Raw genomic sequence first — 22936 nt, forward strand, 5'->3', positions numbered from 1 at the left:
AGCAATTCATTTTCCTCAAGAAGCAAGACCCCAACGCTGGTACACATTTACTTTGTTCTGGAGAAAAAGAGACTCTGACAGGATGAAAACCTCCCCACTTCAATGCAAATAAGAGCCAAAGATGATCACTTGAAGGATTAACTAGCCACTGGGCCCTTTTGCCGATTTATCTCCCAACAAGCCCAGGGCAATATACGGTTCCAAAAGAGAGGATTTTGCTATTTCCCAAATGCAAACTCCAGACAATACCTTCACCATCTCTTCTGGTGCTGAGTCCCTTGGTGTCTTTTCAAGCAGAGAAAGTTACTGTTACACTAAATCAGGATACATTTTTACATACACTGTTCATGCTGGATTACAAATTGTTGTCTCATGTTTTTATACTTTTTTGGCATGTTAGTCTGGCTGTTAATTTGTATGGATGATAATATGAAGACCTAGAAGATGAATCTTATGCCTACAAAAAGGGAGAGTGGAGGTGAAGAGGAAAAAAAAGAATTGAGATATATTGTGTATATGCACCAATTTCCTGTGATGAATGTTAAGTATTATGTACTGCAAACATACACTGATAAAAATTATTTTTAAAGAACAGGAGAAAGTTAGAAAAATGAGGTACTACAAAGTGTAATCTTTAATAGTTCCTACATTGCTTTTTATAAAAGACCTTTATGGTTAAGAATGTTCAAAAAAAAAAAAAAAAAGCTGATGTCTGCAGTCTGATTGAAAACGTAGGACGCGTTCCGCCTCAGTGAGCAAATATGTACATTTACTAAATTGGTCGGTTTAATTCATGTTCCAGCGGGGGATTCACATTTCATAGAAGGAGACTGTATGAGCCGTGCATCTTCTTGCGGCCTTTCCCAGCTGCATTTGGCTGTGACTGTGTTTCTAGTTTCCTTTCTTTCAGAGACTGGTTTTCTGAGGCACTTTTCTTTGACAAGGTTTTGTACGCCCTCTAGTGGTTGCTTTGTTCCTGGCATTTGGGTCAAAGGGATGCACAATTAGAAAGCACACTGCCTGAGGCCGAGAAGAGCCCGGCTTCTGGGCTCTCCTTGCAGCACCTGAAGTGGTTTCCAGAGAGCCTTGAAGGGTGGACGGGAGCTCTGGGATGACTTCACCCCATGTGCCGCCTCCAGAGAGGCTCAGTGGTCTGCTTTATTTTTCACGCTTCCTTCTTTGTGCTGCCCAGCACAGGGCTGTTTGAAGTTCTTCTCCTTCGGGCTACGTTTTATAATTTATTACAAGAATTGGTTATTTCCATTTGAAAGTTAACAAGGAAGAACCCATTTTGTCCCTAACTTCTGCCTCCTGGAGAAGAGCTTGAAAACGGGCTTCCCTGAGAAATGGCAAATGAGTCCTATCAGTAACAAGGCCACAGGGAAATCCATGTGACATTTTATGCGGCTGCTCTTCCTCTTCAGTCCCTCCGTCTCCGGAGGAATTGGGTGACACACGTTTCTCAGGCTTCTGAGAAGCTAAGGAGATTCGAAAACTCCTTCTGGGATGCAGCAGCTGGGGCTGCATGGTCAGAGGCAGATTTATTTTGGAACAGCTGCGGGGCCCTCATTGCGCCTTCCACACATTTTGATGCCTAGTAATTATTGGAAATGACCTTGACTCTGGTTAATTAACCCCTCTGGCACAGACAGAAGGTGTGCTTCCCCCAGGGGACGGGGTGGTGGGATGGAGAGCGCGCTCGGGTCTGCTCTGCCTCCCGCCCTCAGCATCCCTCCAAAGCCTGGAATGGAAGAGGGATTGTGGGGAGAGAAAGAAGAACAGAAATATACCATGTACAGGCGCAAATCCCCTGTGATGAATGTTGCCATTATGTATATCTAAAATACACCGATAAAATTATTTTAGGCAAACAAGACCAAATCAAGGTGAGGTGCACTTGTTCGAAACTGCTATCTCATCTTAACATTAGCATTTCATACTAATCTGAGTTGTGGTTTGGTTTCCTTGTCTGGTGAGGGGGGAAAATGCCACAAAGGTGGCAGGATAAGAAGCAGCATCAGGTACCAAGAAGTGTCTTTAATGAGGGTACACTGTGACCCCCAAGACACATTGCACATGCAAAGGATTGTTGTCCTAAGTATTTATATTGCGGAATAGAGCATGCAAGTGGGGTTTAAAGAGTAAATAAACAAATACCCTTTTCACCAGCACCTTTATGATGGGACATCAGGTTTGTAAATGACCTTTCCTCACCAGAGCTTCATGTTATGGCTCCTTAAAATCTGACTGATGTGACATGGCAACTTGGCTTTGCATTTCCACAAATTCTAAGAGTTTAGAATTCTAAGTCTTTTTCCTATGATTTTATGTATGTTTACACATTGTTTTTCTTGAACTATTTGTGTTTCTTTGCTATTTCTAGGAGAGCTTTGCATAGTCCTGGTGTGTGGGGTCAGCTGTAAATGTTGCAAGTGCCTCCTCCCGGTTTGAAATTTCCCATTTTGCTTTCTTTAAGGTGTATTCTGATGATCAGAAGCACCTAATATTCTTGTGTAGCTTTATTTATCAATTATTCATGCCTTATATTTATTGTGATTTCTTTAAAAAAATCTTTTCCTTCCCAGATTCTTAAAAGTCATCTCCTTTGTCTTCTAAAGTCTTACACTATGTCTTTTGTGTTTGAGACACAGCAGGGTTAGTTGTTACCAATCCTTTTCCCCTTCCAGAAGATTGAGTTGGCAGGAAACACTGTTCAGTAATTAGTTAACCCTTCTTGCATCCAAGTAGGGCCTTGGGGCTAGTTCTTGTCAGACAGATGAGTAGAAGTGATATAGCCTTTGTATAAGAAGTATTTGCTTTATTCCTCCCTTCTCATCCACTAAGATGCAGGGATGCTGAGAGTCTGGGACATAATAGAGGTACAATTAGGAGGAACTCGGATGCTTGAATCACTACATGTAGGTAAACAGCACGAGAGTACTGATGGAATGTTTGTGCCCCCCAAAAGATTCATGGGCTAAATTCTAATTCCCAGTACAATGGTATTTGCAGGTGAGGTCTGAGGAAGTTGATTAGATCGTGAAGGCAGAAACCTTATAAATGAGATTAGTGTCTCGATAAAAAAGATTTCAGAGAGGGTAAGTAGATGGTCATGTATGAAGCAGGAAGAAGCCATAAAAGAATCTGATCCCACTGATATGCTAATCTCAAGACTTGTTTCCTCCATAACTGTGAGAAAGGCAAATCTGTTGTCCATAAATCATATAATCTGTGGTAGTTGGTTATAAAAACCTTTATTTCATCATTGATGGAAATACAGAAATTGGAATCTTAAAATGAAAGTCCATTTTAACAAATTCTAAAATATGTGTGTCATTGACCTAGTGGGTGGGTAATAGATAGCAAGGAAAAGAAAAATGCAAAGCTAGCTCTACTGTGCAGTGTCATAAACTATTGCCTACAACAATTTTAAAAGCAGACTGAGTGTGCAGTGTAAGGAGAGAATGGCACAGGAAGTTGTTGAAATGTGCTGCCAGCGTTAGTGTGCCCTGATTTCCACTCACAGCTCATATCAGTATACGAAATGAATGAGCAAGAAGTGGTGGTCTTAAAAGTGCAGGTAGAAAAGAAAGGAGACAGTCCAGAAGTTTAAAGAAGTGAGGATTTGTAAAACCCCATTTTATGGATTAAAAAGTTAGAGGGAAAAAGTATTTAGAGCAATAAAGTCCCATTAGGAATTCTAAGTTACACAGAAGGATTTGGCCCTGTAGCAAAGATCAAATCAAGGTTATTCCTTTCCAAAAGGAGGTTATTTTTTGAGATGGCCTCAAGGTACCTCTATCACATCCAGAGAAGCAACAGCAGGACCTGGAGAGCAAAAGCAATGATCCTAGTCAGAAGGGACTATGTCTAGGGAAGAACTAATGTGAATATTCATACACTGGTTTTTCTGGAAGCTAGTACAGGAGAGGTATACTGAGTTTCTATGGGAATTGCATTGCTAAATAAATTGTGATTTGACTTGTGAAAGCCTAAGACTATAAAATAACCCTCATGCCTCCAAATTCTCCCTAGCAAGATGACAAGGAAGACTTTTTCCCTCAAGAAGTGCACACACATGGCATCTTAAGCAGCAGTGTTCTCAAAGTACAGTCCCCAAACCAGCAAACTGATGAGAAATGCAAATTTCTCCGTTTTACTAAACCAAAATTTGAGGTGCAGGGCCCAGCAATGTGTCGAAATGAGCCCCAAAAGTGATTCTAGGTACTTGTTAGAGCTTGTAACCAAGCTTAGGGAAGAAAGAAAAAGAAGAACCTCCTGAAAAGTGGAGAACAGTAGAAAAGACATTTCTCCTAGGGAATAAAACTAGCTTTACCAAAAAAGTTTCAACACAGACAAGGAAAAGGGCCCTCTTAATACCAACATAGCAAAATTTGGAAATTCGTACGACTACTAGCTTCCATGTTTTCTGTTTTTGAATGACACTTTATACAACATTTATCTTTAATCTATATTGGGACTGAGAATTAAAGCAGGATAAATTTGTCTTCTCATTCCTAAACAGCCAAATAATGAGCATCTCCAACTAGACCTAACAGAGACAGTGGTGACCAACAATTGCCAAAGGAAAGGAAAAAGATGGTTAGGAAGAAGATGATTAAAAACAAGACCTTCAGGCCCCAAGCAGTGAAACAGCATGACTTGAAAATAATTTGGATCTTGAGCCACTGTGAAGGCAAAAGTTGCTTTCCGACCAGGAACACCTACAACCAATTGTTTTATGTTGCAACATCAAAATTTCAGTTAATATTTTAACAAAGGTGTAACACCAAGCTGTTTTCCAAATTGTTAATCAATTTGGGTTATTGATCTTCCTAAAACAAATTTGTAGAGGTATGATATGGGAGCTTGTATTTTTATATGAATAGTCAACTTTCCCAACACTATTTGTCAATCAATTAGTCCCCTCCACACATACCTGCTGTCATGGTTTATGTCAGAGGCCCTCAAGCCTCCTGCAGTTATGGACTCGACCAACTCTGGCATTTGTAATTAATTTGTTGTCTCATGCTCGGATTGGTGGTGTGAGTGCTGCGCCCACTAGAGGTGGAGCCAGTATACCATGTACCGGAGGGAAGAAGGTGTGTCTCTCTCTTTCCTGTTCCTACCTTGCTGTTTGCGGTGGCCATGAACGGTGGCCCCACCATGCCACCCTGGCTTGGAGCCTACCGAGTATGGACTAAAACCTCTAACAACTCTAAGAAATTAACATTTCCTTCCCTAATTTTGGGTGTAAGGTATTTTGTCTCAACAAATAAAAGTAAGGAAGACACCTGCAGTGACCACTCTGTCATAAGTCAGACTTCCAAATATTGAAGGGTCCGTTTCTAGGCTTCTATTGTTACAGTCTAGTGTCTTATTCTCCGATCTGTGCACCAACACTGTACCTCTGTAATCTAGGTAGCTTTTAATAGACCTTGATCGCTTCTGCCTAGTTACGTTTTTTAACTATCTTTTGGCTATTTCTATCTTACACGTTTTGTTTTATTCCTGCTTTTCAATCTCATTCATTGTCACTTCAAATTCTAGCCAAAATAGAGCAATAGATGTATACCATGAAAACTACAAATAATATTCCTACAGAAAATAAAGACTTAAATAAATGGAAAGATACACCGTGTCCATGAATCAGAAGACTTCATTTCCTTAGGCTGTTAATCCTTCTCAGTTGCTTATTGATTAAATCCAATCTCAAACAAAATGTTAGGAACACTTTCAGAGAAATTAACAAGATCATTGTAACATTTATATGAAGGGTGAACAGCCACTTACCAAGCCAAAATAAATCTTAAAAAGAACAAAATAGAAGGACAAAGTGTAATATCATTTCCAGAATTTCTATAAAACTAGATTAATGAGACAGTGTGTTCTTGGAATAAAGATAAATATAGTAAACAATAGGACAGAACAGCCAGTTGAGAAATAGACCTGTACAGACAATTAATTTTTGACAAAGATGACTAGGTAATTAAATGAGGAACAGGTAGTGTATTCATTAATTTTTACTGTAACAATTTGATATTCATATGCCAAGTAAGGAAACCTGACTCTTATTTTACACCATATATAAAAATGAACTGAAATGGATCATTAAATTTGAAAGCTAGTTAAGTGTAATTAAATATAACTTAAACTAAACATTTAGAAGAAAATTTAGAAAAACTTCTTTGCAATCATTGACTAAGCAAAGATGTCATATAACTCAAAACCCACAAACCACACCTATTAATTGTGTCAAAATCAAAATGTCTCCTTCAAAAGACACCTTTTAAGCAAATGAGTTAAGTCACAAACTGGGAGTAAATATTTGCAAAATATATTTATAATGAAGGATTTATATTCAGAATTATGAAAGATACTTGCAACTCCAGTAATAAAAGACACATGAGGCATTTAGAATTGATCATACTTTACAAAAGAAGACATACAAATAGCTAAAATCCACATTCTTTTAAAAAGATGCAGCAACATTATTATCAGGAAAATATAAATTACAACGACCTGACACCACTACATAACCCTACAAGGCCAAGGTTTTTAAAATTTTCAATACCACATGTTAGCAAATATATGGAGCAACTAGAGTGAAATGTCTCATTGGAAAAGTCTGACAACTTCTAATAAAAATTAAAAACATATTGCTATATGAATCAAGTTCTAAGAATTTATGCCAGGGAAAAGAAAACACACATCCACACAAAGATTTATCCCTAAATATTCTTGCATCTTATCTTTGACAAAGATGCAAAGGAACTTTATCTATAGTACTATCTTGACAAAATGGAAACTGCTTGGGAGTCTTCCTTTGGTAAAATTATACAGATATTTCTGCACAAATTAATTATGATATTCCTGCTCAAATGGAACATCAAACATCAATAAAAAGCAAAAAAAAACTACTAATGAAGCAAAAAGGTTGATAAATCTCAAAAGAAGTATGGTAAATAAAAGAAGTAAAAAAAAGGATGTCAGAACTATCATTCAGTTGTTAAGAAATTTTAGAAAATTAAAAAGCCCAAGGGATGCAGGGATGGTTGAAAACACATAAATCAATAAATGAAACACATCATATTAAGAAAGTCAAGGGCAAAAAGCATATGATCATCTCAATAGATGCAGAAAAAGCTTTGGACAAAGTCCAGCACCCATTCATGATCAAAATCCTACAGAAAATTGGAGTGTTCTTTACCTCAATTTGACAAAAGTCATCTATAAAAACCAACTGCCAACATCATACTAAGTGTACAAAAAATGAAATCTTTCTCTCTAAAATCAGGAACAAGATAGGGATGTCCACTGTTTCAACTCTTATTCAACATAGTCCTGGAAGCACTGGTCAGAGCAATTAGACAAGAGAAAGAAATACAAGGAATAAAGATAGGAACTATTGTTATTTGCAGATGACATGATACTCTACATAGAAGGCCCCAAAAAATCCACTAAAAAAACTAGTAAATTTAATAATCAAATTCAATAGTGTAGCTGGATATAAAGTCAACACCAAAATCAATAATAGCCTTCTTGTACACAAATAACAAAGTCACTGAGAAACAGATTAGGAAACCATCTTTCACAGTAGCATAAAAAAAAAAAAAGAAAGAAATACTTAGGAATCAATCTAATAAAGGATGCAAAAGACCTCTAAATTGAAAACTACAGTACTCTGAAAAAGGAGGCTGAAAAGAGTATTAGAAAATGGAAAGACATTCCTTGTTCTTGGATAAGAAGAACTAATATAGTGAAAGTGGCTATACTTCCAAAACTATTATACAGATCTGATGCAATTTTGATTAAAATTTCAAACATATCTCACAGAATTAGAGAAAATAATCCTAAAGTTCATCTGGAACCAGAAGAGAACTAGGAAAGTAATTCTGGGCAGTGAAGGCAAGAAGGAGGCATCACAATTCCTGACTTGAAATTATACTATAAAACTACTGTGATAAAAACAGTGTGGTACTGGCAAAGAAACAGACTCAAAGCTCAGTGGAATACATTAGAAGATGCAGAAACAACTCCAAACATATGAAGCCATCTTATCTTTGACAAAGATGCAAATATATTCACTGGAAGAAACATAACCTCTTTAATAAATGATGCTGGAAAAACTGACTTTGCATATGCCAAAGATTAAAATTGGACTCATATCTTTCACCATGTACCAAACTAAATTCAGAATGAATCAAAGATCTAAATATTAAAACACAAACATTAAATCTGCTGTAAGATACAATAGCTAAAACTCTTGAAGACATTGATGTAAACAAACTTTATAACTGAAACCCAGCTCACATAAGAATTACCACAAAGAATCAACAACTGTGATCTCATTTTATTAATAAGCTTTTGCACAGCAAGAGAAACCACCAGCAGAGTGAAGAGACAACCCAGAATGCGGGAAAAATGTTTGCCAATTGTTCTTCAGACAAGAGATTACTACTGAGACCATACAAAGAACTCAAAAAAAAAAAAAAAAAAAAAATCACACCTCCTAAATTCAAAGACCCAATCCAAAAATGGGCATCTGAGATGAATACACACTTCTCAGTTGAAGAAATACAAATAGCAAATAAATATATGAAAAAAATATTCAACATCACTGGTCACTGGAGAGACACAAATTAAAACAAATCTAAGAGTCCACCTCACCTGGGAAGAATGGCAATTATCAAGAAATCAACAAATATCGAATGCCAGATAGGCTGTGGAGGAAAAGGAACACTTGTCCACTGTTGGTGGGAGTGTAGACTGGTACAACAGCTCTGGAAATCAGTGTGGAAATTCCTCAAAAAACCAAGATTGGCAATCCCATTTGACCCAGCTATTCTCCTTCTGGGTATCTCCCCAGAAGAATGAAAAACATTGTACAATGTGATATATATGCACCCATGTTTATAGCAGTACAATTTGTAATAGCTGAATCTTGGAAGCAACCTAAATGCGCATCAACCAAAGAACAGATAAAAAAGATGATTTTATACAATGCAGTACTACTCAGCCACAAAGAAGGATAAGCTTGAGACTTTTATAGGTAAATGAATGCAACTAGAGATCACAATCAAAAGTAAAATAAATAAAATTTGCATGTATTAACATCATATTGTTGCCCTAGTATGAAAAGTTGAAAGAAATAATATATTTAATAGTAATATATTAAGTAATATAATTAAATAATGTATAGTATAATATATAATTATATGATAGATAATAATATATTAACATATAGATATTAAAAGATAGTTAAGTTAGTTATACTACTAATTTCTCTTAGATCATTGAAAAGAAAGGTTTGAGGTAGAATTGTTTGGGTCACTAAATGCCAGTATCTTGTACCCTGAGTAATTTAAAGACAACAATACACAATGTTAATAAACAATTGTTACCCTCTAATTATCTTGTTTAGAATTTTGGAGTTTTTTTCTCTTTAAAATTAAAAACAAAAGAAAGAGAACATTAAGAAAGCAATCAGTGATATCTGGAGGATGGGGGTGACCAAGAGGACTATAGAAAACACAAGTAGGAACACTGGGACGGACAAAGATGCTCCACCTCATGACTGGGGTGAGTACCACACAACTGTGCCAGTTTTTCAAAACACAATGGATTTTATATTGAAAACTGATAAATTTTATTGAATGCAAATTTTATCTTGAATAAGGTGACCAAATAAAACTTCCCATACTGGTAAGTAATTATTGACTATATTTTTGTCCTTCTGCTTGCTAAAGCAGAGCTCAGCAAGCTCTTCCAATCCAGGGTCAGGTAAGCTTTGTGCCCACACAACAGCTCTGGGTATGTCTGCCATTACAGCCTCAGGGCAGCTATCGGTGATACATAAGTGAGTTACACTTCATTGAGGGGCACTGAAATTTGAATTTTAGGTCATTTTCATGAATCGGAAGTGTTCTTTATCTTTTGGCTTTGATGTTTGTGTTTATTTCTTTTCCCAAAAAATGTACAAAAACAGACAAGACAGACTGAATTTGGTTGATGGACCATGGTTTACTGACCCCTGAGTTAGGAAATTCTGTTCAATGTTGAATCAAAATGGCATCATATTGCCTTCCTAGTGTAAAAAACTGAAAGAGTAAATAGCATCCAAAATGTACACCAACTATTGTGAAAGTGAAAGAGGAAGAAACTGCTCCAAAGGAAAGAACAGCAGGGGTGGGGGAAAAGAGAAAAGAAAGAAAGGAACAGAATACGATAGATAATTGTACCACTTTAACTCCAATTGGTTCACCAAAAAGAACGGCTTATGCTTTCATTGTTTGATCATTTTTTTCATGCATATATCTGGGAATCTGAGCAACTGCTTTAAAGATAACAATATGCAATATATTAGCCATTGCTAATCTTCTATTCCTTTGTTTTGAAGTTCTTCATTTTTATTCCTTTTTGTTTAAATTTTTTTAAATGCCATAGGTAACTCCATCGTTCTGATTCTGATGGTAAGGAAAAGTTCTTGATATTTGATCATAAATTTATATTTGTTTTAAGTTCCTCGGTAGATAAAGTTGAGGAAGTTGCTTCTATTTCTAGTTTATTAAACATTTGTCTCACCGGGGCTTGAGATTTAGCTCAGTGGTGTAAGCACCTGCCTGACAAGGGTGAGGTAGAGTTCAGTTCCTGGGTCTAAAAAAAAAGAAAAAAGAAAAAGAAAAAATTTATATCACAAATATAAGATAAATGAATTGAAATTTCCCATATTCATTGAAAGTCTTATGTTTTTTCTTATTTAGCTCAATAGTAAGGAAAATTATATAAATTTATTTTGAAATATTAAACCAATCCTACATTCTGAGAGTTAAACCCATCTTATTTATGTTGATTTAATTATCTAAATGCATTATTAAGCTTACTTGGCTTTATTTTATATCTGATATTTATATCTGTGAGTGAATTTAGCCTCTTCTTTCTCTTGTTCTTTTTTCTTCTCTTTCCTATTCTTTCTTTCTCTTCTTTCTTCTTTCTTTCTTTCTTTCTTTCTTTCTTCTCTCTTCTCTGCCTCTTTTATTCTTGCCTTTGTTCTTGTTTACTTGTTTTCATCTAAGCTAGGTTACTTTATATTTTTTTATTCATAATACTTCGTGGAAGAATGAAATCACCTACTTTTGAATGACTGATAGAAGTTACTTGCATTTTTCTTTGGATTTAGTGTTTACTACCAGAACAAAAAATTTCTGTCTTTCATTGTTACAGCAAAATTTCTGTCTTTCATTGTTACAGCTCAAGGTGTCATTCTAAAATTTCCTTGTAAATTAGCAAGTTGTTTTATATTTTATATGTTCCTAAATATCTGTAGACAAGATCTAGAAATATGTCTCTTTTCAAAAACATGTATTATACTATTTTCATGTATATTCTGAAAACATATTCTTAAACCTGGGTTACTTTATCTTTTACGTTTTTCATGATTAATGACCATTGTACTCATTTTCCATTTTATTTTATGATTTTTTGTCCTCTTTTTAATGATGCCCCAACTTCTTTCTTCATTTCGTTTGGATTAATCTTTTTTGTTTATTTTTTATGATTTGGGTAAACAGATTTCGATTAATCATAATCCTTCATTCAGGTCGGAAGTCTTCGTTGTCCAATTCATTTGTTTTCTTCCTTGTTAATGTACTAATACTCTTCTCCACCTGAAAATGAATGATGTCAGTACTAACTCCCCAATACGCTGCCCTACTCCTCTTTTTTTCTTATTCTAGTCCTTTGTTTCTATCTCTTTATATTTTAACTCTTAGGATGTATTCTTTTAGAGATCTTTAAGCCCTTAATGTTTTCTCATGGAAATGTAACTTACCCTAAAGCCATTTGAGGTGACTTTTCTCCTCTCAAACAATGCAAATGTCTTCTTGCATTAATTATGGTATCAGGCCTACTAAAGTAACTGCTAACAGCTCAGTGTTTCAGCTTCACCTTGGTTTTTAAGCCTACGTTAGACATGATCATCACTGTCTCATGCAGTCAATGTTTGGTTAGCGTTAACTAGATAATCACAAGCATCCTTGCACGCTGTACTTTGCTGTGTCTAAAACCAAGCATCTCACAATTGTCCTTTCTCCTAAACTGCATTTCTTACAACTTTTCTTGTGGGGAAAAGTCTGTGGGTGGTAAACTTTCTATCTCTTCTTTACCTTTAAGGGCACATTTTGCCTTATCTTTCAAAGCATCCTCTTTCTGGATATAGAATTCCAACTAAACAAATACTTTCAATAGCTTGAAAAAATAACTCACTGCCTAATGATTTAAAATTTCACAATTAAAAACTAGCTTCCGTCTTACACTTCCCCATAGGATATTTGTCAGTTTTCTCTGTCTTGAAGATCTATCTTTGATGGTCTTTGGTTTCATTTAATGTGTTTATTTGTGAATTTGTTCTGATTCACTCACTCTGTGTTTATTAGACAGCATGGGGCCCTGGGTGTTTTCAATAATCCTGGATCACTGTCAGTCATTTTCTCCTTAAGTGTTGTGTTTCTCCCACATCTCCCTCTGACTTGTTCTCTTTTTTTACCCCCTGAAAATCAGCTCACATGTATGTTGAACCTTCTTGGTCTGTGCTGTAGGTCTAATTTGTGCATAATTTTAGGGGCAGTGTACTTTGGATTGCATTTCAAATAATTTCCTTCTGATCTCACTTCTCCCATTTTGTTTAATCTCTATTTATTGTACCTAATCTGTTTTGCCATCTTTTTTATTTATTATATTTACTACTCCTAGAAGTCTGTTTTTTTCCAAATATACTGAATCATTTTTAAAGTCTCATTTTATTGCTTATTTTTTAAGCTTTTGTTTGTTTCAGATGCACTGAACATCCTACTTGATGATCAGTATCTGATATTTCTCCTATTTTACATCTTTAAATGCCCAATTCTTCCATTCTCTAGTCTTGATATATTTCTCTCCCTGTGCCTTTGTGTTCATATTTTTGTGATTTTTTTTCTTTATGTGAGGCTTTCATCATCCTTGGAAACTTTACCAGTGGGAATTCTTTGAAACCTAGGTTAAAGTTGCACTCCCTGAAAGAGATTTTTACATATGCTTCTGCAATTGCCTAGTGGTTCTACCCATCTGGAAATCACTTTAAAATCAATTTCCACTTGAACTTCAATTTTTTAACATGCAGGTAACAACACATTTACATGTAAGCTTGATGCTGGCTATGATTACTCAAGGGCAAATTCATTTTCCCTCTACCAAGCGTCAAAGTCAATACAGGCTGCTTTACATGCTGTCCCTTTCTACTCTGTAGCTTTATTTATCATTTACCTTAACGTGGAAAGCACAGCTCATTGACATGCAGATTTTTGTGAGAGCCTCCTATTAGAATCCCCACCTTTGTACAGCTGAATACTTATGCCCTGGTTCTCATATTTAGTGTGACCATATATCAATCCTGACACTTTGGAAAAGTAAAGGGGGCTCTATTAATAATTACATCAGGGAAAGCAGCATTAACTAGTACCATCTTGGGAAACTCAGGATATATGATCACCATCCACAGCACAGCAGATGTCAAAACCTAAGCTAAAAAGCTACCAGCATTTTGCAGAGGCTGCTGGGGAAATTGCTGCTTTCACTACCTGCTGACTTCTGAGTTTCCACCTCTATTTTTCCCTTTGTGGATTCTTTAGTTTCATACCAGTTGAGTGAGCATTTCTATAGGTGTTTATGAAAATATTTTATTTATCTATTTTCATTGTTTCCAACTAGAAGGATATGCAATAGATTTAATCTAGCATGATTCCAGAAATAGAAGCCTTTTTCATCTCATTTTCAAAGGCAATACAAGGACTCAATTTAAGCGTGAACTTTCTATACCTACAATTGGTCAAATAAGAATTGGGGTTTAAAGCAAACATTTCTCATTCTAAAAAAGGCTCATTCTTTTGTTCTTCTATATAGGTTACTTCCTAAAATATTGTTGTGTTCCTGGAACACAAGTATATCTGACCACGCGTTGTAAAAGTTAAAATCACAGGGGAGAGAAAAAAACACAGGGATATGGAAGAGTAGTAATTCAAATCTTGAATGATAAAGTGCTCCAAACATCTCAGAAATAAGAAAAGAAGCTGCGGAACTGCCTAGTCTGAGTTAAATAACTGTAGAAGGATTCATAAAAGCTGAATTTTAGCAGTATTTCCATTAATGGGTAAAATTTGAATAAAGGCTTTAATATTAGCATTGTTTTAGTTTATTTACATGAATGCTATCTACATTTTCCCCTAGATTTAAAGGAGAAAAAATTTCATCACCAACCAGGCTTGGTGATGCATACTTGTAATCCCAGCAATTAAGAGGCTGAGGCAGGAGAATTGCCACAAGGTCAAGATTCGCCTGAGTTACACAGTGAGTTCAAGGCTAGTCTGAACTGTCTATTGAGAATATATCTCAAAAAATCCTATCACAATTATTGAACCTTTTAGAAGGATTATATGGATTGAAAAATATTTTGTAAGTAAGTATTTCATTGTTTGACCAATGCTTCTGGTGCAGATGTAGAATTTTCCCTTGGCATTCTCTGTTTAATATTCAAATATTTGCAATATTGCATCTAATAATGGAATAAAACAAAATGTGTAATATAAATGTGGTCTCATTGTTCATCTACCACAGAATTTTAAACAGATAAATAGGACATATAACCAAGTACAACTAGCACCTCTAGAATATTTCTATGTATATGTGGGACACACTTTAGCTTACTGGGGAGAACTTAGAAAGACATATGTGTCCCTGAAATGCATCCTTTGGATAAACTTCTCAGATTACAACTAGATTAATAACAAGCTGCAATGGAAACAAGAGCTGGATAAAATTTTCACTGACTTTTAATATGCAGATGTAGCATAAGACATACTCAGCCTAAAAAGCACGTGTGAATAATACAAGTTAGTTTACAAAAACACGTTATCGTTCAAAGTAGATCTGTTTTCTGACTAAGGTTTACATTCCCTAGCACACACCACATTATTTTGTACATAGTAAGAGTCTAAAATATGCCTGGGTTAATTTACCTGAATAAAAGTTAAAACTAATATTATGATTCTAAACAAATAAGCCATGCATTCAACTGTTCCATGCCCCCTCATGTTTGAAAGGCCAAAACTAAATGGACTATTTTCTGCTCTTTGTTTCATTTTTCAGATGTTTGTGGATATTATTGTAATTAATCAAAAAATTATTTGGAAGTATTAATATAATGTTGATCAGAATTGTAAGGAAAAAGAGTAATATATCTATGGAAAACAAGTTGTATGTTGTTATACAGAATCTATACTCATATGCTACATAGTATGCAATCACAGAGACAGAATCAGCAAATAGAGACAGCACTAAGAAACTTAGTGGTTTACATGCACTTTTGAAAAAGCACCATTGCTTAAAAACCTCTGAAATGCATGCAAAATAATACATATCAAAGAGTGTTTCTCCTGCAGTATGGAAATAACCATCATCATACCACCAGCCTCCAAGACACCTTCTATATATCAAAGACACATTTAAGAGATACAAGTGGATAGAAAGGCCTGGAGTCCCCCGAGTTTCCCAGTACAAAGCATGTACGGGGCGGTAGACAGTGGAGAGCATTTGTGGCAAGTCCTTAAGCTTCTGATCTTGTATGCAAGAGCTCTTTTTTATTCTTCAAACATGAATTCCTTCAGAACTCCTGGTCTGTTCCAAAGATGTCTCTGGTGGAAGTAATGACTGATTTTCAAAGTTTTCTTATGTTCCCTGTAGGTATCCATTTTCATGAAGACTTTTTTATGTATTTTTTTTTATTGTTTGCCTTTTTCCTTTGTTTTTGTTTTGGAGTTCATGATTCCTACCATGAGTTTAGGTCAGATTCTAGCTGTCTGTGACCGTCCCCTCATGCTGAAGAAAGTGTTGGGAGCTGGACTTGGCAAGGAAAGTTGACTGTGAGCATCCCGGCAGGGAGAGCAGGCTGAGCCTAGGAGCGGCCTCTCCTGTGGTCCGAAGGAGCATGGTGCAGTGACTCTACACACTTACAGGGAAGTCACACAGCCTGGGTTCATGAAACAAGCAGTTAAAACAGGCCCCAGCACACTGTTAGAGCTATGGAAGCTGTATTTGTTATCACTATATTTGTATTTTCCTAGAGAGAAATTCACCAGTATTCTGCTAGGAACCATAACAGCAGAACCAAATCTTTCTTTTAGAACCTCACATTTACTCTACCTTTCATTTAATTTTAGTTTTTGCAATTTTATATACCTGAGGTCAACTATGGTCAAAAATATGGCATGGAAAATTCCAAAAGTAATTTGTAAACTTTAAATTGCTTATTTTTCTGGGACGCATAACGACTTCTTATGCTGTCCTGCACTGTCATGCTTGTGTTCAAATATCTCATACTGTGCTCCATAATGGTGTCAGAATGCAAGAGTAGATATGCCAGCAGCTCTATTATAGTACATTGGTCTAATTTATTACTAAATGTTGTTGTCAGTCTCTTACTAAGCATAATTTATAAATTAACATTTATAGTAAGTATACACACATAGAAATGAGACAGTATGTATATTATTTGGTATTAATAAATATAATATATAGCAAATATAAGTGCATTGAGTATTCTACACCCAAGGCAGAGAATTTTAGTTTGGATAGAAAACAGAATTCAACTATATATTTTATAAGAAATATAACAACTATAAAGACACAAATAAATAGAAAATACCAGAAACAAAGGCGAACCAAAGGCACACCAAATCATCACAATGACTGCAGTGTGATACATTTTCTGCTTACAGTTTAAGGAAGACATGTTGCTGTGTTAGCTTTCTACTGCTGTGACAGAATAACTGAGCTAATCACCCTGAAAGAAGAAAGATGTATCTCACTCAGTTTCAGAGATTTCAGCCTTTGGTTTCTTGGTCCTGCTGCTTTGGGCCTGTGGCGGCACAGTACATCAAGGCTGGAGCACATGGCAAAGGAGGCTGCTCAGCTCACAGCAGCTGGGGAGAGGGAGAGTGAAAGAAAGGTGAAAGAGAGAGTGAGGGACAGGCGAGGTGCCCATACCACCTTTAAAGGAACTCCCCTAAGTTCTTCTTCCTACCTGACCCTGCTTCCTATGGGTTCCATCACATCCCAAAATAGTGCTCCAGGTTGCCAACCAAGTCTCCAACATATGGGTGTTTGGGAGCCACTTCAAATCTGAAATGTAGCAACTTCCAAATCTGTTTCTATTTCTTAAAGCTGTGAGAGAAATTTAAATGCCTTACACTGGTCCAAAAGGACACAAAAAGACACTACAGATTAGAAGTTTGACCACAGGAAGGCAATTTCTCAAGGTCTCCTTACCCTGGGGGCTGTCCCAGCCTTGGGCATTGTGAGGATGTCTGTTAACTCCAAAGAACATGGCCCATAATGAAAGGGAAGTTTGTCAAAATTTCTGTCAACGTTTAACTCTCATTGAGGAAGTACTGAGAGATGGCTTCCCTGTCTGTTATTCACTTTTACTTGTGCCTTCTCAAAGAAGGAAGAGTAGCTAAATATTATCCATAGGGAGTAAAAGATATTGGACCAAAGATCTCCTTTATAGAAAAGACAGAATTAATAAAAGCAGAAAAAGTTTTTAAATCAACTAGTGCTTATCAACAGTACACAGCTGGTAAAACTAGACATAAATCTAGAAAGGCAAAGAATGCAGGGGGGACTTTAGGGTACAGTGATCAATATGACAAATCCTAAAACCTCGAGTCAATTGCTAAGCATAGGGAGTCGGACACCACACATGTTCTAGGTGGATTAGAACTTCTGTAAAAAGAAAAGAAGTGGAGAGAGAAGGAGACAGGAAGGAAAGAAGGAAGAGAAGAGAAAATTAGGATCTTCTTAGAAATAACACTGTAAACTCTGCCAGTCAGATTACAACCTGTCATAAATAACTGAATGAAAACAACGATGGAAATTGTGAATTCTACAGAACAAATTATTTATCTTCTTTATTAAATAATTGGCAACAAGTAAAGCAAGGAGAAAATAATTGATTAACAGAATTTTAAGAGATATATCAGCCAAATGCAATGCATGGAGCTTGTTTAGATCTTGATTTAGAGGGGAAAACTGTAAGAAGTATATTTCTAAAGCAGCAGAAAAAAATGAAATATGGATTAGTATCAAATAATGTTAAAGAATACTTTTTATTTTGTACTTGTTTTGAAGGAAGTCAGTGGTGAAGCATTCCTAAATGACACTGTATGTTGGCTAGAATTTGCTTTTAAATGTTCTTTAAAAAGTGTAGAGATAAATAAAATAGTGGCAGGATAGTAACTACTGGTACAATTCAGACACCCGTATATGAAGTCATGTTGGCACTTTTTCTAAATTTATGACTGAAAGACGATTTCCATGATACAAAAAAAGCAAGGGTGGGAGGATCCCGTGTCTCAGAATCTGGAACAGGTTTTCCAAGTTCCCCATACCTGGGCACCATGAGCCTATCTGAGCTTCTAGTCCTTAAGCTAAATAAGCCTGACAGTCCCCACCAGTACACAGAGGCCGAGCTCTGCTCTTTGGCTCTTAGGTTTTCTCTGCCTGTAACTGTATGAGGCAAGGTCGTCGAGGTCCCATTCTAGTCTGGAAAGGATCATCATTCCCTTTTTTGGCCTCAGTTCAAAATGCAACCTCTAGCATAATTAGCCCAGAACTCTTTACTTTGGAAAATAAAAGTGACCCTTTGAATTCAATTTAGCTCAGATCTTTGTGATTAAATTCAATCTACAGAAACCTGAAGGGCAGACTGCCATCTATACCTAACCTATAACTCCAGGAAGCAGGTCAGGTAATAGGATGGCAGAAAGGCCGAGTCTGGGGAAGGTATTTTGAGGATAATGGAAATTATGCATGCTCCTGAGCTAAGGTCAATTATCTAGTGTAATAAAAATGGTAAAAATTTGAGAAAGTGGGATTAAATGCTGGAGCCAAATCCCTAAGAGAGCAAAATAAGAACCTTAGATACAGAGAAAAAAATCTTTTCAGAAGATAATTTTTTTTTATATACATTGGTGGCCAGAAAGGAAAGGACAAAGGAAACAACAGAGACAAGTTGAACAAAAAAGAGGTTGAGATGGCTTTTTCTGCTGAGAGAAGTCTTTGACATGAAGGAATAGAGATGGAGAGAAAGGACAGACGTGTGCCCAGGGCGAGACGGCAGAGTACAAAGATTCACCTGGCAGCACTTTAGTAAATGCCCACGGCTGCACCAGGCATGAGAGAGACAAAGGAAGAGGAGCGCCAGACAGCTGCCAGGTTCCAGCTTGGACTCTGAACCTCCTCCATACTGCGCAGATGGCATGGCTGAACAAGTTCTTGATCTTCAAAGGAAATAGCGTATTCTGTACTTTTCAGAAACCCAAGAGAGGAGAACTGGAAAGGTGGTTAGAGAAAACCACGATGCTGCAGGGAAGCTCACGTTCAGAGCCCTCAGCTCTCCCATCCCACACCAACCCACAGCCTTGGCAGGTTCCAGAGGAGCCTGCTCGCTTAGGGCTAAGTCAGAGGCAAAGTCCTAGACAACTCCGAAAGTCACGAAGCATTCCTGAGGGCCCGATCCTCTGATGAAGTCATCAATTCCGGCCTTTTCTACGATGATTTATCAAATGGTTTTGTTCTTCAAGCAAGCACAAATTAGGTGCATGTCAATATAATAGACAAAAAGAAAAAAGATATGACCAATCTATTCAGAGATTTTAAAAAATAAGTTTATTAATTATATCAACCCATTTTAGAACCCTAATTATCAAGACCAGGTATATTCTCAAGTATTTAAACTCACTGACAATTAAGCAAACTTATAATTCAAGAATAACTGTGGCTGTTTCAACAGATATATTTACATCATTGTCTTAAAAGATCACCCATCTTCAGAATTAGCTCTTACCTGAGCATTTTCATACAGAAATCAAGAAAGCCTGTTCTGCTTTAATGTCCAGTATATATGATAACTGAATGAATCTCTGTTCCTCAAATGTGTCTCTCCTAGGAAACATTGATAATACAACTTGACAATTTTATAAATTCAATAACAACTTTGAGGACTTCCTACAACAAAAACATAATACACCAAGTACTTTGCCAACTATTTGCACAGACATCTCCAAGCCATTTTAATTGTCTTGCTTCAGTCTACAAAATTAATTAGAGCCTAGTTCAATCATCTTAAAGCAAAGTGTGAAGCAAAAATGTTGTAAAGGTATAAGATTATAAAATATGGAGAAAGATACAAATAATATTTTGAAATGTCTAGGGTTTCAATGGAAATAAGCCCCAAAGCATGAAAGATCATGAAAGCAGGAGTGAAAGGTTTTTTGGTCCTATCTTGCCACTAATCTGATGAAAGATACAGGCAGTGGTGGCAAAGCTATGGCACATGTGCCACAGCCAGCACAAAGAGCCTCTCTGCCAGAAAAGCCCTGTCCATCAACTGGCAAACTAAGTCACCCAGCCAATGTCTGACAAATGGTCAACATGCATACAACAGCAAAGATCATGCTCATTGTGCACCTTTCAATGAAAAGCTATTTGCATCACTGAAAGCTCTGTTACTGTGTTTTTCTTTTAAGACAACAGATGTTAACATATGAGTTGCTATTCCTAAACCAAAATCTCAGTATTTAGGTTTAATTGTCATGTTGGTATTTCGGGATGAATAAGTACATGTTGGGTTTCAGCTGGGAACTCAGTCACTAAAAGGTTCTCCAACACTGGGGTGTGAACTTTGGTTTTCATGTATATACATAGAGTTGGAGGGAACAGATATTCTTTCTTTAAGACGCCCTGAGTCCCAATCATCGGTAATTGTATAAGCATCTTATTCTTATTTCTACCCACAAGAAGACCTCAACAAAACATTTGCAAAGAATTAGTAGCCCCACCCCTGGCTTTGGCATGTAATAAGCTAAACTCACAGCATTCCCTAGGGATGTCATCCAGTGAAGTAGTCTGGACTTGTTAACAGTGGTAGATGAAGAATCAACAGGCTTTCATTTTTGAGGAAGTGAAGTGTTTTAAGGGTTGACTGAGCAACTGACTCTCTTTGTCTGTTCAAGGGTCCCACTGGCCTTTCCTCTCATGGATGGGCAGATGGCCTGCTGGAAGTTGTTGCTGACCACCACATAGAGTAACAGATTCCCAAAGATGTTCAGGGCAGCTAATGATCTAGAAACGATGTAAGCTGCATGGATGTGATTCTCCACGGAGCAGCTGATGGAAAGCAGGCGAGTTTCAATCCGAATGACCCTCAAGACATGGAAGGGTATAAAACATATATAGAAGATGATGAGCAACAGAATGGTCAGCCTTCGGGCTTTCTGCTTAAGGCAGCTTTGAGTCTGAGGCCCTTGGGTTAGGGTGTTAATGATGGTTGTATAGCACAGTGTCACTATCACCAAGGGGAGGCAGAAAGTGGTGGCAGTCAAAATCAGATTGTACCATTTGATAGTAGTGAGGTCATCCGAACTGGTGAGGTCAAGGCAGGCAGATCTGTTGGTCCTGCTGGTGGATGTGATCAGGAAGGTCATGGGCATGACAGCCACCAAGGAAATGACCCACACCACAGCACAGGCTGCCACTGCCCATCGAGTCGTGTGGATAGAAAAGCAGCTCATAGGGTGGATAATCACAAGGTAGCAGAAAATGCTGAAACAGGTGAGGAAAAGGATGCTGCTGTACAGGTTAAAGTGGAAGCCGAAACGGATGAACTTGCACATAAAGTCCCCAAAGATCCAGTTTTCACCACTGGCATAGTAGTGAATCAGGAAAGGGAGGTTGGTTAGGTATAGCAAGTCTGTGCAGGCCAGGTTCAGCATGATGATGGTGCTGCTTTTCCAAGGGCGCATTTTGAAAATGTAAGTGGAAATTGCCACTGCATTCCCTGGGAAACCCACGATGAAAATGATGCTATAAATAATGGGGAGGTAATGCATCTTGAACGGGATTTTTTCATCAGTGCAATTTCCAAAAGCAGCTCCATAATCAGGGAAATCAGAAGCATTTGCTAAGCTGTCTAGTGGCTCATTCATGGCTGCCTCCTTTCATCTTGCAAGAAAACAAGAGAGTTCCATTTGGCAATAGGAGTTCAATGAGAAGCAACTCTCTGATAAAGGAAAAGAGAAAACATTAATGATAGGGGAATGAAAACGATCGACTTCTAAAAGAAATTAGCTCTAAGACCTTAATCCTCCACTTCTTTCTCTTTATCTCAAAAGAGACAGAGTGAGAGAGGAGCTTGAATTTCTAGGAAAATGAATATGTAGCAAGTTATTAAAGGTATCTAGTAATAATAAAAAATTTCCAGGAGAGTTAAAGTGATGGATTTTGGGGGAAAAAGCCATGTGTCACTGTGTAAAACAATTCATCAAGACTGCTGTTCAGAGAGTCACTGGGTATCACCCTTATCACTAGAGCCTTAGCACGAAGGAGACCTACCATTAATCACGTCTGATGGTCGTGCCATCTTGTTACCTCTAAACTTTACAAAATGCACAAAGTGTTTTTAATTATCTCTGTCTCAAGAAGAGACTATGACCAAGAGGGTTTTGCAACTTGTTCCTGGTAACACATCAAGTGACTCACCTGGAATCCAAACTGCGTTTGTGTGACTTAGAAGCTATTCCCTTTTTACCTTACCACTCTGTGCTCTTTCTATCTCCTCTCTCCCCTCTCCTTTTCCTATTCTTTACTGTGTTCTCTCTCTGCCTCTCTCTCTCTGTCTCTTTCTCTCTCTCTGACTCTGTCTCTCTCTTTCTCTCTCTCTGTCTCTCTCTCTCTCTCTCTCTCTCTCTCTCTCTCTCTCTCTCTCTCTCTCTCTCAGTTTTCACCAGCACGACCCTAAATGAAAGAATAGGAAATATGGAGTCCTTAAAAGACTGGATGCTATGATTTT

General features: G+C 37.0%; 1 protein-coding gene across 1 annotated transcript; it reads right to left on the reverse strand.

The window, feature by feature from the left end:
* Nucleotides 1-21059: 21059 nt before the first annotated feature.
* Oxgr1 (oxoglutarate receptor 1) lies at nucleotides 21060-22073 on the reverse strand. Its single transcript, XM_003477607.1, has one exon. The coding sequence runs from the start codon at nucleotides 22071-22073 to the stop codon at nucleotides 21060-21062; it is 1014 nt and encodes a 337-aa protein (XP_003477655.1).
* Nucleotides 22074-22936: the final 863 nt, after the last annotated feature.

This window comes from Cavia porcellus, unplaced genomic scaffold (genome assembly GCF_034190915.1).
Source record: "Cavia porcellus strain 051 isolate PalLab524CR breed Dunkin Hartley unplaced genomic scaffold, mCavPor4.1 scaffold_4, whole genome shotgun sequence".
Lineage (NCBI taxonomy): Eukaryota > Metazoa > Chordata > Mammalia > Rodentia > Caviidae > Cavia > Cavia porcellus.